The 14008-nt window shown below is 45.9% G+C and overlaps 1 protein-coding gene across 1 annotated transcript in view; it reads left to right on the top strand.

The window, feature by feature from the left end:
* SVIP (small VCP interacting protein) overlaps positions 1-14008 on the top strand; it is a 128151-nt gene that overhangs the window by 40220 nt on the left and 73923 nt on the right. The window contains exons 2-3 of the mRNA XM_069623498.1: positions 3958-4008; positions 4920-5033. Of these exons, the coding sequence (XP_069479599.1) occupies positions 3958-4008; positions 4920-5033 (165 nt within the window). The remainder of the gene's footprint in view (positions 1-3957; positions 4009-4919; positions 5034-14008) is intronic.

Genomic DNA, 14008 nt, shown 5'->3' with positions numbered 1-14008 from the left:
GTAAGGTAAGAACCTCTACGTACTCAGTGTTTTGTTCCCTGGGAACTATTCTCAATAAGGACAACAGTGAATCCACATAGCTGGATTATTAACTATATTCCATCTCCAAATAGGACTAACGAGGCCCCAGAGGCTAACAAAGATTTTGAATTCTAAACTGGATACTGAAAGCCTCCAGTAGAGAGCTCCCTACAGATATTAAGATAATTAAGGTATTTTGAACATCAGCATATAACGGCTATTATTGATATGTGAAAATATAGATAAGCTCCACTAAGACCCTGTTGGCTTTATCCTAGATCATAGAAGCCATTACTACTAATCGCACAAGTGAATCAAAGAGCTATCAACATCATACAATATCCAGAAGAAACCACAGATTGAACAAGTAACAGGTACACATTTAAAAAAAAAAAGGGTATTAAAACACGGTGTGGATAGGGACACGAATGAGGGAGAGCAATTCTTTTTTGGACATATAAAGGTCCAGTCTCTTTGATACTTAAACTTCTAGGTCGGTACTATGGCACAAAAGGCTGAACCGGAACACGGATGAAATGTTCTAACCCTCTAGGGGACAACACCTATCGGAGACAAATTTCACGCTCAAGCAGGTAACTAATATGCCTAACTGAGCATAATTATAATAATAATTAATCGAAGGAACCAGGCAACTAAAGCTTTCCCTTCTTTTTGTATGTTTTTCTTTTTGTGTGTTTTTCAACAGTTACACCATACAGAGAAAATTAATAACTCTCTGCCACAAGAAAAACGATTGATATAACTATGGTGAACAATATGTTTTATTGTTACCACAACCAATGTGACCACTCTCGTGACGAATGTTCCGATATCTACAAAAGAGAAAAGAAACTGTATGCAGTGATAAAATTGCCGCAAAAATGTCACCTTTACAATCGCGGGTTGCTGCGTTAAAGGTGTACCCCATACACCATTTAAAGAGAGCAGGGGTTATGGGGTGTCACCCGCTCCCCTTAAATGGTATAATGGGTCCAGGGGTTGCGGGGGTTGTCCTCTGCATCCTTAACCTGGATTACGGCAGCAAAACCACTGCCTTTTTGCCGCGATATTTTGTGTTCACAGCCATTTTTGCCGCGATTTTAACACATGGAACCACAGAAACATGTTGAGTTCCATGTTCTAGTATATAGTTAGACTTGAATTAGATAATATGACAACTGTACATTAGCACATGCTTTGAATGCGGTCTATAACCAACTGTGTTTACTAACTCAACACGAGTTCTCATTCTAGAGGACAAATTGTCACAGTAAGGATTGTGTTTTAGTGTATTTTACTAGAATACTGACAAGCTAAATTGAACTTTTTGGTTGTCTTTTATATCAATGATATTTTGGATACATATTTTGTATTGTGAATTCAAATAGACTAATTGAATCTTTTGGTCTAACTGTTGAATAACTTGTTAACTACCTCATGTTATAAATAGAAATTGGTGACACCTTATTTCAGGGGTGCACAACTCGTGGCTCTCCAGCTTTATGGGACTGACGTCAGTGATCCTGAACTAATGACTATGCTGGGTACGGTGGATGAGAGTTGCGGTTCAATCATCTGGTGAGTCGAAGGTTGAAGAACCCTGCCCTATTTCATCTAAGGAAAAAGAATCGCCAATCGTGGATTAAAGGAGTTCACTGCTCATAACTGGGAAATATCTTCATGCCGTAATCTTCGCTCACAGACACTAAAAAATGAATGAGCATGAGTAAATTAAATGATGGAGAGCCCAGTTGATAGCTCTTAGATGTATGGTAAGACTTAGCAAATATGGTATCGTACTGCCATTTATATTTTTTAACAAGAGGGATGTTTCTGCAATTGGGCATATTTTTTTGTGTGTAATTTCTGGTCTTTTTCTTTTCTTGGGTCATTTATGGAATACTTTTTTAACTCATGGTAATAGCATAAAATCCATAGAGCTAAGGTATATTTCATGTTGGATATCAAATAGAATAAATAGTAGTGAAACAGGAAGACTCGACAAAGTGATCAAGATTGATGTTGCTGAGTGAGGGGGCAAGAAACTGCTGGGACATTCACATTTCTGCATGTGCATCCTTCAATGAATGCTGATAAAGCCTTCAGAAGACGATCAGAAAACAGACAGAAACCTTTCTGGTAGGCAGTACGCTGGTTAACTTGAGCAGTCTGCCCCTCAATGGGGGAGCATGTAAAACAGCGTCTTCAAGTCTACCGAAATCGCCATGCTTCCCCTTGCAGCTATACAACCTGTCGGTTGCCCAGGTATTTCATGCTTTATACAAATGGACCTCAGAACGGTGCAGGCTGGGAAGCATATGCAGCCAGTTGGCACTCAAACTGATCTAAACATGAGGCTGAAGTCCCTGACACGGATGCTGCCTTGCCTCACAGTCCCTGACATGCAAGCTTCCTCTGCTCCCCTGTCACTTCCACATTCCCCTGATCTGCATGAACTGAGCCTATGCTGGCAATAACCGACATATGAGAGCAATCTCAAACTTGTGATGGAAAGAAAGAGGGGAGTAACTGAGCATGTTCTAGCAATGTCTGGTGGTGATTGCACCTTGAAATAAGATGGTGATACAGCCCTCTAGTGTGACTACGTTGACCTTTTAATTGGAATGTGTAAATATGGCAGGATTACTGAGTCGTATTATGCCACTACCTGAGCCAAGATGCTATATCCTGGTATGGTGAGAGTGCATGATTTGGATGTGAGGATAGTACCTCATCACATGATTGTCATACATGGTATATGATGTGAGTATATGTAACTTCATCCATACTCCCACCAACTCGCTGTGTCTAGAGTCAAATGTGGCAGAGCATGGGGGGAGGGTGAAATTTCCCATTCATCGCTGCCAGGGAATGGAACTCCCTACTTTTGACCCTTGGAGTTGAACCTTCACACCTTGCTTTTTTCGAAAAAAGCCCTCAAAACATTATTTGTTTAAACCAAGAAATCTAGGGTAAATCTACGATAGTTGCAATTTATGTAACTGTGCAACTAAGCAGTGATCTCCTGTAACAGCGCTGCGATGCCCTTAGGCTGCCTGCGCGCTTCATAAATGTAAAAAAAAAAAAATACATGTAAAGATTATGTCCATATCCGATATATAATAATACATTAAGGATCTATTGACTTTTTTTTAACCCTTTACACTACATATATATGCGGGGGGGGGAAGATTCCCCCCCCCGATATTAATATTGTACACTTAACCCCCCCACATATATATATGGTATAAGGGAGGGGTTAAAAGAAAAAAAAGTCTGCATTTTCGGCCGTCGCAGTTCCCAGGTCGACATTTTTGTACGATTCCTATATTAACTGACCCTATGATGGCACTACCTTTGCAAATTGTGGCATCCTACAAAGAAATTCTAATGCAACCTTTTTGTTTAATTTTATTTTTGACTTTTTTACCATGCCACAACGAAGACATCCAGGTGCTTTAAGGAAAGTAAAAGTTAAAGGTTAAAATCGGTTGTCCGAATTACAGTGAAATGGGATGGATAGTAGAAGGGTGGAGTTAATTCTATTTGGGAAAACTTCATCCCACCCAGGCCAATCAGACGTCCAAACAGGCACAGACACACAAACGAATTTGAAATCGCACCTCCATCCACTCTTCACAAACACTTCGACCTGTACTCTTCATCGCACATGTTCTCAATCAAACTTTACCTTTTTGCTTTAACGTTCTTTGTTGTTGTTTTGAAGGCCTCCTCTTAACTGCTTTTTAATCTTTAACATTGAAACCAGAGCCAAACAATTTTGAATCTTTTTGGAGTTAAAGGTTGTGAGCTTTAAATAGAAACTTTTAGTGCCAAAAATATAGTTGGGCTTCTGTTAGTTATGATTTTACATTGAGCATGCTATTGTTGGAGCAAGCTAATAGAAATCTTTCATATTGTTCATTTTTTGTCCAGGATTTGAAAAGGAGGCAGCTAGCTGAAGCTGCAGAAAAAAGGCAGAAGGAGGTGAGCTAACTGTTTGTTTTCAATGCTGTCATGTTAGAGGTAATTTCTTTGACGTTCATGTAACATACATGACACCTGAAGGTCTATCGTTTTTTTAAGCTTTCGAGGACTATGATTTTCATTCGTCTTTCTCACTCTTTATTGTGAAGACTTCATTTTATAGGGAGGACTAAAAAGTTATGGGGTAGCACATTTTATTATGTTTAGATAATTGAGAGTTTTGACCATACGTTTTTGCATATTATGATGAGAAGCCAATTTTGGAAGCAATAAGGTTAATTTGTTATTGACAGTGTTAACGCAGTTCTTTCATAACTATATATTCTGATCAACCAGCGGAACAGGCCCAGGAGTCTTAATTCAGCATGTAAATGTGTCTGTGTCACATTTTATACATGCAGTTCATATTTTGTTTTAGAGTTATTTAAAAAAATGTTTTATTGAAGGTACTCGAGCAGCAAAGGGCAATAAGTACCCAAGTCCTTTCTCTAAAAATCCCAGACTGCCTTTTAGTCTAATTTACCTTAATCTCACAGGATTTGGCTAAAACCAGTCCTGGATACGTTCAGACTATTTAGAGGGACTTGAGTTCCTACTGCCTTCATAACATTACGATTTTTGGTAAATCACAATATGTCAGAGGGGCTCTGCTAAAAAGGTAACTTTGAAGAAACCTCAGCCAAAGAAATAAATCTATTTTCCCAAAGGAGAGGTTTTAGGATGTGCAAATATCTCATAAATGGCTTGTAACATAGCTGTTTGTCGTTTGCTAATCTTTTTGATATTTTATTTTGTAGATTGCTACTAAGTGTTTTAATTATTTTATTTGGTTGTCATTATTTGTTTTGTGTTGCTGCAATGTGGATATGGTTTCAATTGTTGAACAACTAAAAGGCATTTTTTTCCTCCAGTCATCGACACGTGGGGTTAAAAATCCGCAGTCTGTTGAACAGAAAAAGAAAAGGCAGGAAGACATGGAAAAACAAACAGCAAATTCCGTACCTTCTGCAGGAGGCGGTCTGAGGGTATGTCTAGAACGGGGCACCATTTTATTTTTCAGTGATTCGTAATCCCGAATAACATTTGTCTCTGCTATATATATATATATATATATATATATATATATACATAACGTGCTAAATTGTTTTACTTGGATCACATCAAAATTGTGCTTATGGATGCTTTATAAATGTGTTATGCTAAACAAATCCAGCACTACACAAATCCAACTGTTTGAATAAGTTATTCATATTTTCTCCCACCCACTGTCATCGTGAAATAGAAGCAATGCATCAGTCGTATCAGTAGATCTGTTTTGCTGTAATGAGAAGTAGCTGGTCAGTGCATGAGATCAATGGGAATATCACATTGTCGTTGTTTTGTTATTTTCTTCCTAGTATAACCACAATTATTTCAACGAGCAGATGTACTGTGTCACTGAGCATACACACATGGGTCAAATATTCCTTAGTAACACTTTTCCCTTGCTTTATTTCAAAAGGTTTTCGTTTCGCCAATGGTAGTGCAGCTAAATCTTTATTTTAAATGTGGAATGTATTTGACTTAAAAGCAATATTTGGACACGCTGCTCTTCCTTCTGAAACGGGCATGTCACCAAACCATTACTAATATATTGACTCCAAACTATCCCCAATGCACCTGTGATAAAGCCATGCAAGACTCTTAACGTTTTGCTGCTAGGTATTGTCGTAGGTCAGAGGTAGAAGAGGGACTAAAAGGTGCTATGTTGAACTTGCTTTGATTTTAAATAATAAAGAAAATGCCTCACTAACCCTAGTCTATGGGTTGCCCTACCTAAAACGAAACTAGGGTGCTTGTCGTGAAATGTGAAGTCCAAACTTAATAATCCGTCCTTAGTCAGAAACTAGCCTAAAATTACCCTACCACTATTAATACATATACAAAAACCAGGACAATTGCTCCCTTCTCCTGGGGGGATGCTTCTCAGCACAAGTCTCTTCACTATGATATCTTCAAATAGACTCTTGCTATTACTTGTAATAGTTCCTTCAGTTCTTGTAATGGGTCTTCCCAGGCCCTTGTATATTTGTTCCCCCTGTTTCTCCAAATACTTTTCTTCTTCTCAAGATGCGTAGACAAAGGGCCTCATTGCGACTTTGCTGGTCTGGAAAAAAATGCCAGTAATTCCAGCACCAGCCTTTTTTCCAGACCCGCAATTTTTGTATTTTTTATTTATTTTGTATTTTATTTATTTATATAGCGCACCAGGCCCAGGGGATACCGGGCGCATGCACAAGTCTGCCGGTGGAGGCCACAAATCTGATGGCAGGCCTGACCTGCTGGTTGATCAGGCCCCCACCGGCAGAAGCACCGGTAATACAGGTGCCTGTTATTCAGTAAATCCCATCCCATGGCGTCCTATGGGAATGGGGACTTACTGGCTCTCTGCCACCCGTAACATCCCAGTAATAACAGGATATCGGGCGGCGGGGACGGTAAATGGAGTTTGCTGGTATCCCGGTGGAATTACCGGCAGGATTCCATAAATCTCCTATTGGGGACCAAAGTCTGTCTTACTTTTATTCCTCTCAGGAGCATGTATCATGTATTTCTAAGTACTTACACTGTTGGCAATCTTTGGGATGAGGATGTAGGGTCCCTGCGTGATCTTCGCTCTTTATGCCTCGCTCTCCTGGTATCCCGCTCTCCCCAGTACCTGTACTGAAGGGGGTCCACGCCAGAGGGTTGGCGTTCTCTTCCTCTCCTCCGCGCTCGGTCAGGATGATTTGTGCCCCTTTTCGATACGCTTTGCTCTTCTTTGGAAGATACAGCATTGAAAAGGGTTTTCCTTTTCCATTCTGCGCCACCACATTCCTGCTTTGGTCTGTTGGTCGGGTTCTCTTCCCATGAACTGACCTCCTCGGGTCTGTTATTGGCGTATTGCCTACCTGACAAGCCATCGATGGGGCTTTCACTGGCCCTCCTTGAGCATCCCTACAGGGACTATTATGGATTTCCTCTGCTCTGCTGGTCAGACAGCATGCTGCTGTCCCTTCTTCTCCATAGCTGCTCTTGGACAGGCAAGGCAGCGCCTCCATTGGTGTCCCAGCCTCCTCGATCCATCGGTTTGAAACGCCTGGGTCTCACCTCTTTGTTCTCTTGGCCCTCCTTTTATGACACACTGTTGGGCTTCCAAGGAAAGTCCTTCCTTTGTGTTGGAGCCATATTTTCTATGCGTCCTGTTGACTTCTTTGCGTCGGTACTTGACAGACACACACACTCTTCATTACTCTCATGTACTTACTCTTCACATTATCGGATTGATATTGTTCTTCTTGTATTACATTACAACATTACATGTAAGAGGAGTTTAGTTGTCTGTCAGTTAAGAGTTGTACTTGGCTTTGGGTGATAATAAGAAGGTAGATCCTTAGGCTTAGGGGAGTCCTTGTCCACAAGAGAGGAGTCTCTCCCTGTGAGGTCCCGCTTACCGCCAACGCTAGGGGGAATGATGCATAGCAGGCTCACCTCCCTAGCCTCACATGAAGGGGCTCCCCCCCCCCCCCCAGGGGGAAAGTGAATGAATCCCTCGATTCATCACAGTATCTTCTTGGCATTTAACAGGGATCAAAGCACCTTCATGCACCTGTCCACAAAGAATGCAGGCACACCGTTCTTGTGCACATAGGTGGGAGGCATATGTCACAGCCAGGGCATTGCCAGATTAAAAGTTATAACACTTGGCCAGAGGCATTGTTTGCAGCCTTCTTATGTTGTTACAGGGATCGAAATTGAGATTTGATAAGCAAGAGCTAAAAGCAGCTCTTGGGTATCCAGCATTAACCAGTGACCAGGAGCTACCACTGGAATACCAGGAGCTTGTACATAGCGTTCTGCAAACAGAATTGCCACATAAGATGAAATCCTATTACTGTGTAATTATTTATGACCCCTTATGATTTAAGTACCATATCGATGTGTCCTAATGTTTATCTATAGATTGAAGCAAATGTGAAGAGTTAACTTCTTGTAGGTGTGTTTGTTCAGCAACAAAAACAGGAATCCCAGACTACCCTCTTCTCCTGTTTCTTTTTGCTGTAGACCATTGTTAGCTTATATTTGCTTACACTCATGTTCACAAACTAAAGACAGTCCCCTTAAAACACGTTTCACTTATTTATTAATTTCATGGACACCTCCTTTGTGGAGGGTATTTTCTTTGCTATAAACATGAATCACGGGGGCGTGGCCTGGAGCCGATGGTGAGCGGAGGCTGATTCGCCGAGCTCCGGCCGAGACGCCGTTTCCGAATCTTTTTTCTCCGGCTTAAGTGGGACAGCAGCCCGCTGAGAAGTACGCAGCGGTGCGTGAGGCGATCCCGCACAAAACCTGCTCGAGAGGTCGGATTCTCCGGCCCCCTGGACGGCAGCGCAGGTCTTGGAACGCACTCCCTCCCCCTGCCGCACCTGGATCCAAGATGGCGCCCCACACAGCTTAGCGGGGCCTCCGTGCGGAGTACCCCGCCAGCACATTCGGCTGGGAACACTGAGGAGGAGTACCGCAGCGGAGCTGGCCTCCTTGCAATATCCGACTCTGGTCGGCACCAGACCCTCGCCCTTCTCCCCCCTCACCACGCCGGACGGCTCCGGTCGACACTACGTGCCGGAGTCCCGAGAGCCGCTGTACCCCCGGAGCTCCACCGCGCCACAAAACACATCCCGGAGACGGCGGTGAGGGTCTCCACGCAACGCCCGACCGCGGAACATTCCAGACTCTCGTTCTTCCTCCCTTCGGCCGGCGACCTACCAAAAATAAGCACGGCACACATCCCGAGGACGGGATCACGCGGAGGCATCACCGGCCTCTGCCCCCCGGGCCCACATCCATCTACAACGAGGCCGCCGCCAGGAAGCGGACCCGGAGGAGCAACAGCTGCTGGGTCGCTGTGATACGCCACCTTACCCAAAGGATCGGATTCCGGCTCATAAACCAGAGACGCGCCCTGGGAAACGAGGTGCGTCAAGCCACGGAACAACCGTGAGTGCGGCCCCAACCACAGCCTGCATTATCTCCGCGGCTGGGCCACCCAATTGGACTCACACACCAAGAGGTGACAACTCCTGCCCTAAGCGCTCCAACACTATCACCCCCGAGTCCAGGGGCAGCGACATAGGCGCCAAGGTAGCGGATAAAGCATCTGAACGCACAGTGGAACACATTACTCCAGAGCGCTGCGCCCCGGACAGCTCCTAACCACTGACAATAATAATCTTTCAGGCTCCAGGGCAACCGCTATTGCGCCTCTAACATGGCCGCTAAAAACAAAACCAGAGCTGCCACCATGGACTCCTTTGTCTCAGCCCGGGCAAAGACTCCCACCCAAGCCAGGGCTGGCTCCACCGAAATCATTCGCTCGCACGAGACGGAGCCCAATGATAATCACTCTCAGATAATGGACGCTATTGCCTCATTAAAGACTCATATAGACTCCAAGATAGATGAGTTCAAAATAGACATACAACTCATTCGCCAGGATGCCCGCAACTTAACGGAGAGGGTGACGGCCATGGAGAAATCTACAGAGGAAAAGTCCGGGGCCACAGCAGCCCTACAATCCGAAGTCTCGAACCTGAAAAGGAAGGTCGCATTCCTAGAAGAAAGGGCAGAGGAAGCCGAAGGTCGGGCTAGACGGGGGAACATCAGGATCCTGGGTATCCCGGAGGGGAATGAAGGCCTGAATACTACGTCCTATGTTGAAACCCTGCTGTTACAGGAGATTGGGGCCGGCAAGCTGACCCAGGGATTTGCGGTGGAGAGGGCCCATAGGTCCCTCCAGAAACGACCTCCCCCCGGCTCACATCCACGGCCAATAATAGCCAAGATACTAAATTTCCAAGACAGAGAAACTATATTAAGATACTCCAGGGAAACAGGCCCTATCGTGCAGGGCGACTCTAAGATTTCCATATACCCTGACTATACCCAGAAAGTGCAGAGGGAGAGGAACTCGTTTGTTCCGATTAAAGCAAGGCTTCGCCAACTGAACCTTAAATACAGGTTGCTGTACCCGTCCCGTCTGAAAGTCATCCACAAAGGGCGAGCAATATTTCTCGAAAACCCGGAAGCAGCCAATATGTGGCTAGAGGACAATAACCTTGCCGACGGTGGGGATAACCCAGGAGAGGAAGACTGAACCCCGGGGGAGGAAAACTGGACCCCAGGGACCCTCCGCACCACCCACACATGAAGCATAAACAGCCGGACCCAAGAAGGTAATCCAATTAACAGTATATTGTATGGAAACGACCCTCGTTCGGCCTCGCCGCCTCACAGCAGCCCCACCCCCAGCGGAAGATCCAACCGGGCTAGTTCGATCTTCTTTGCCCGACCCAACTCGCGCCCGATTCCCGGATGGGTTTAGACGGCGCGGGAGCGCCTGAGCACCGCGACAGTGTTGTAGTCGCTGGGCGCACCAGTTTGAGTTATGTTATTAGTTTAGTTAGTTTCGTAGTCTTCGTCCCATTGATGCTTGAAAACATCGAGATGGTCACAAGATATGCTCCAGGAATTGACGAATCAGAGGTCCATCGCCTACAGCCTACCAACCACGCTTTGATGCCGCACCAGGCCACCGTAGTTGTCCCTCACGCCAAACCCAGAACACAGAACCAATGGCATCACAACTCAATGTGATGACATGGAATGTAAGGGGAATGGGCTCGTACCTCAGGAGGAACCGCATACAGTCTTATCTGAGGAGGAAGAAAGTCTCGATTGCGATGTTACAGGAGACGCACCTCACCGATGACGCTCTGTCCAAATTGGCAGACCGATGGGAAGGGACAGTGAGGGGATCCCCATACTCCAAATACGCAAGGGGTGTGCTAATATGGATAAACCCGAATGTCCCTTTCCAGTTACACGGATGTGAATCTGATAAGGACGGAAGATACGTAATAATGTGGGGAACTATAGAACAGACCCCGATCTGCTTGGCTAACACATACTTCCCACAACATGGAATCCCGTCTTACCTCAGTACACTGAGTCCCAAGCTGGCACATCACCGAGGCCGAACCTTCATATGGGGAGGAGATTTTAATTGTGTCATGGATACAACTATGGACAGATCACTCCCTCCCCCCCAATCAAGTAATCCCGCAACCCGTACCATGGCGGAGACACTGGACCAACTCAATCTAGTGGACATCTGGAGGATACAACACCCAGCTGACAGGATCTACTCGCATTACTCAGCCCCACACAGCGTCTACACAAGAATAGATTATTTGTTCATTGATCGGGACCAGGTCCCGCTGGCGATAGCCACAGAGTACCTGGGGAGATCTATCTCCGATCACTCTCCGTTAACCATGCAATGGCGGCAGAGGGGACCCAGACCCCCGATTCCCATGTGGAGAATGCCTTCCGCGACATTAGAGGACTCACAGTTCAGAGAGGACCTTGCCGAGAGACTAGAGGAGTACGTCGAAATCAACAAAGGATCCGTGTCCACTTGGAGCACACTGTGGGAAGCCATGAAGGTGGTTACCAGAGGAGAAATCATATCAAGAGCTGGTGGCACCCGCAGGCAACTAAAGACGTCACTTGAGGCCCAAGAATCAGAGATCACTCGTCTAGAGTCCACTCCTGACGCCTCCCCAGAGGTCGAAACGAAACTGAAAGCAGCCCGAGAAAAATGTCAGCTCTCCTGGGACAGGCTGGAAAAATTCGACTTTGCCACGTACATCGCTCGATCCCACAGGGAATCAGACAAACCAGGTAGGCTGTTGGCCTGGCTGTGCAGAAGAGAGCACCCTAAACACCTACCAACGGAAATAATAGACACGGAAGGTGCATCCCACAGGACACAGATGGGGATCAACAAAGCATTTGCTGAGTTCTACTCAAAACTATACGCTCATGAAGCCCAGATCCCCACCACAGAAATATTAGATACCCTGGAAGAGATTGGCCTACCCCAAATATCCAGCGAACAGAGAACTGAACTGGACATGGAAATCACTCTCGACGATGTAAGATGGGCCATCAGGTCGCTCGCTACCTGCAAGACCCCTGGCAGCGACGGACTTACACCGGAATTTTATAAAGCATACGAGCCCATCCTCACCCCCATCCTACACGAAGTCTACCAAGAAGCTTACGCAAACGGGATCCTCCCCAACACCATGAGAGAAACTATAATTATCCCCATGCTCAAGCCTCACAAACCGCCCACTGATTGCGACTCATATCGACCCCTGGCCATGCTCAACTACGATAGCAAGATCCTCACCTCAATACTGGCCAGCAGACTTGCTAGAGTGGTAGGGTCTATAATTCACGAAGATCAGAACGGATTTGTTCCAGGGCGCAACACCACAGCTAACTTGAGGAGGCTTCAACACATCATGGCCGAAACTCACGATTCTGAGGAAGACCTAGCGATATTGTCGCTTGACGCCATTAAGGCCTTCGACTCCATCTACTGGGAGTGGCTGGTGGAGGTCTTGCGGGCTTTTGGCTTCGGAAATGGCTTCATCAGATGGGTCCAGGTTCTCTACAACTCCCCAGTGGCCAGGGTCAAGACAGGCGGAATAGTCTCAGAACCTTGGGAAATACAGAGGGGCACGAGACAAGGATGCCCACTTTCGCCCATGTTGTACATATTGGGACTGGAACCGATTGCCATATACTTCCGTCAACAGCTCTTCGACGCCGGCATCAAGGTGGGCAACGTTTATAACATAATATCATTGTACGCAGATGACGTTCTCCTGTATTTAAAAGACCCCGAGATCAATGCACCGACAACACTGGAGGTACTCGACAACTACGCGAGATACTCTGGAATCCAATTTAGCAGACACAAATCCTCAGCATTCCCCCTGGCCAGATTGAGAGACGTCTTAGCAGAAGACCTCCCAAGTATAGGGATAAAATGGCAACCCGAGAAGTTCAGGTACTTGGGGATTGAAGTCAGCCACACCCCACAGCTCACACATGAGCACAACACAGAAGTCGATGTCACCAACCTCCGGCGATCTATAAAATTCTGGTCCAAACTCCCACTGGCAATGGTGGGGAGAGCGGCGATTGTCAAGATGATAATCCTCCCCCGCTTCTTGTATTTCTTTGTGAACATTTGCCACTACGTACGGCCTCCCTTCTTCAAGAAATTGGAGGCCATCATTAAGGACTTTTTGTGGGGACCCCACAGGCACAAACTGTCACTAGCTACACTAACCCTGCCGCATAAAGAAGGTGGAATAAAACTTCCAGATCTCCAGCTCTATTACCTGGCTTCCCAGCTCAGTCACATCACGAGGTGGCTGTCAGACGAACCCTCAGCTGAACTGGGGCTACTGAAGCAACCTCACACCAACTTAATTCCCAAGGAAACCCTATGGAACCCCCTTTGCCGCTCCCCGGAAGCCCCTTTAGTTGTGGTGCTTGGCAGACAGATATGGGCCAGGACTTGTTACATTAGGAAGGTGCAACACCCGTACTCTCCAGACCACCCCATGATGGCAGATGTGTGCAAAACGGAGGCAGACCTTTCCATAGCAAGGAGGTGGGAGGAAGCTGCAATATATACATGGGGAGACGTGTTTGAAGATGGAGTGTTCAGGGACTTTGAATCGATACAAGATATCGAAGGACTACCCAAAGGCCAGTTCCTCTGGTACCATAGGCTCAAACAAACCGCCAAGAAGCAGTGGCACTCCTGGCCAGAGGAACCTACCTCCGACCCTCTACTACAGGAAATGTATGACCTCTCCGATGGCTGGAGACCGGTCTCCAGGTTGTACAACAAGCTCATCGATAAACCTAACCCTAAGGGAGCGGCGCTGAGGGCAAAATGGGAAGCGGACCTCGTAGCCCCACTCACTGATAAAGAATGGGAAAGAGCATTAATATTCCCCAAGAAAGTGTCAAGAAACTCCAGATTTGGCCAAATACAGCTGAATGTCCTTTACCGAACCTACATGACTCCCCACAGAGTTGCCTCGTTCAA

Source organism: Ambystoma mexicanum, chromosome 11, assembly GCF_040938575.1.
Source record: "Ambystoma mexicanum isolate Mex_15411 chromosome 11, UKY_AmexF1_1, whole genome shotgun sequence".
Taxonomy (NCBI): Eukaryota; Metazoa; Chordata; class Amphibia; order Caudata; family Ambystomatidae; genus Ambystoma; species Ambystoma mexicanum.
The sequence above is the reverse complement of the archived record's forward strand: the minus strand, read 5'-3'. Positions and strand labels throughout refer to the sequence as shown.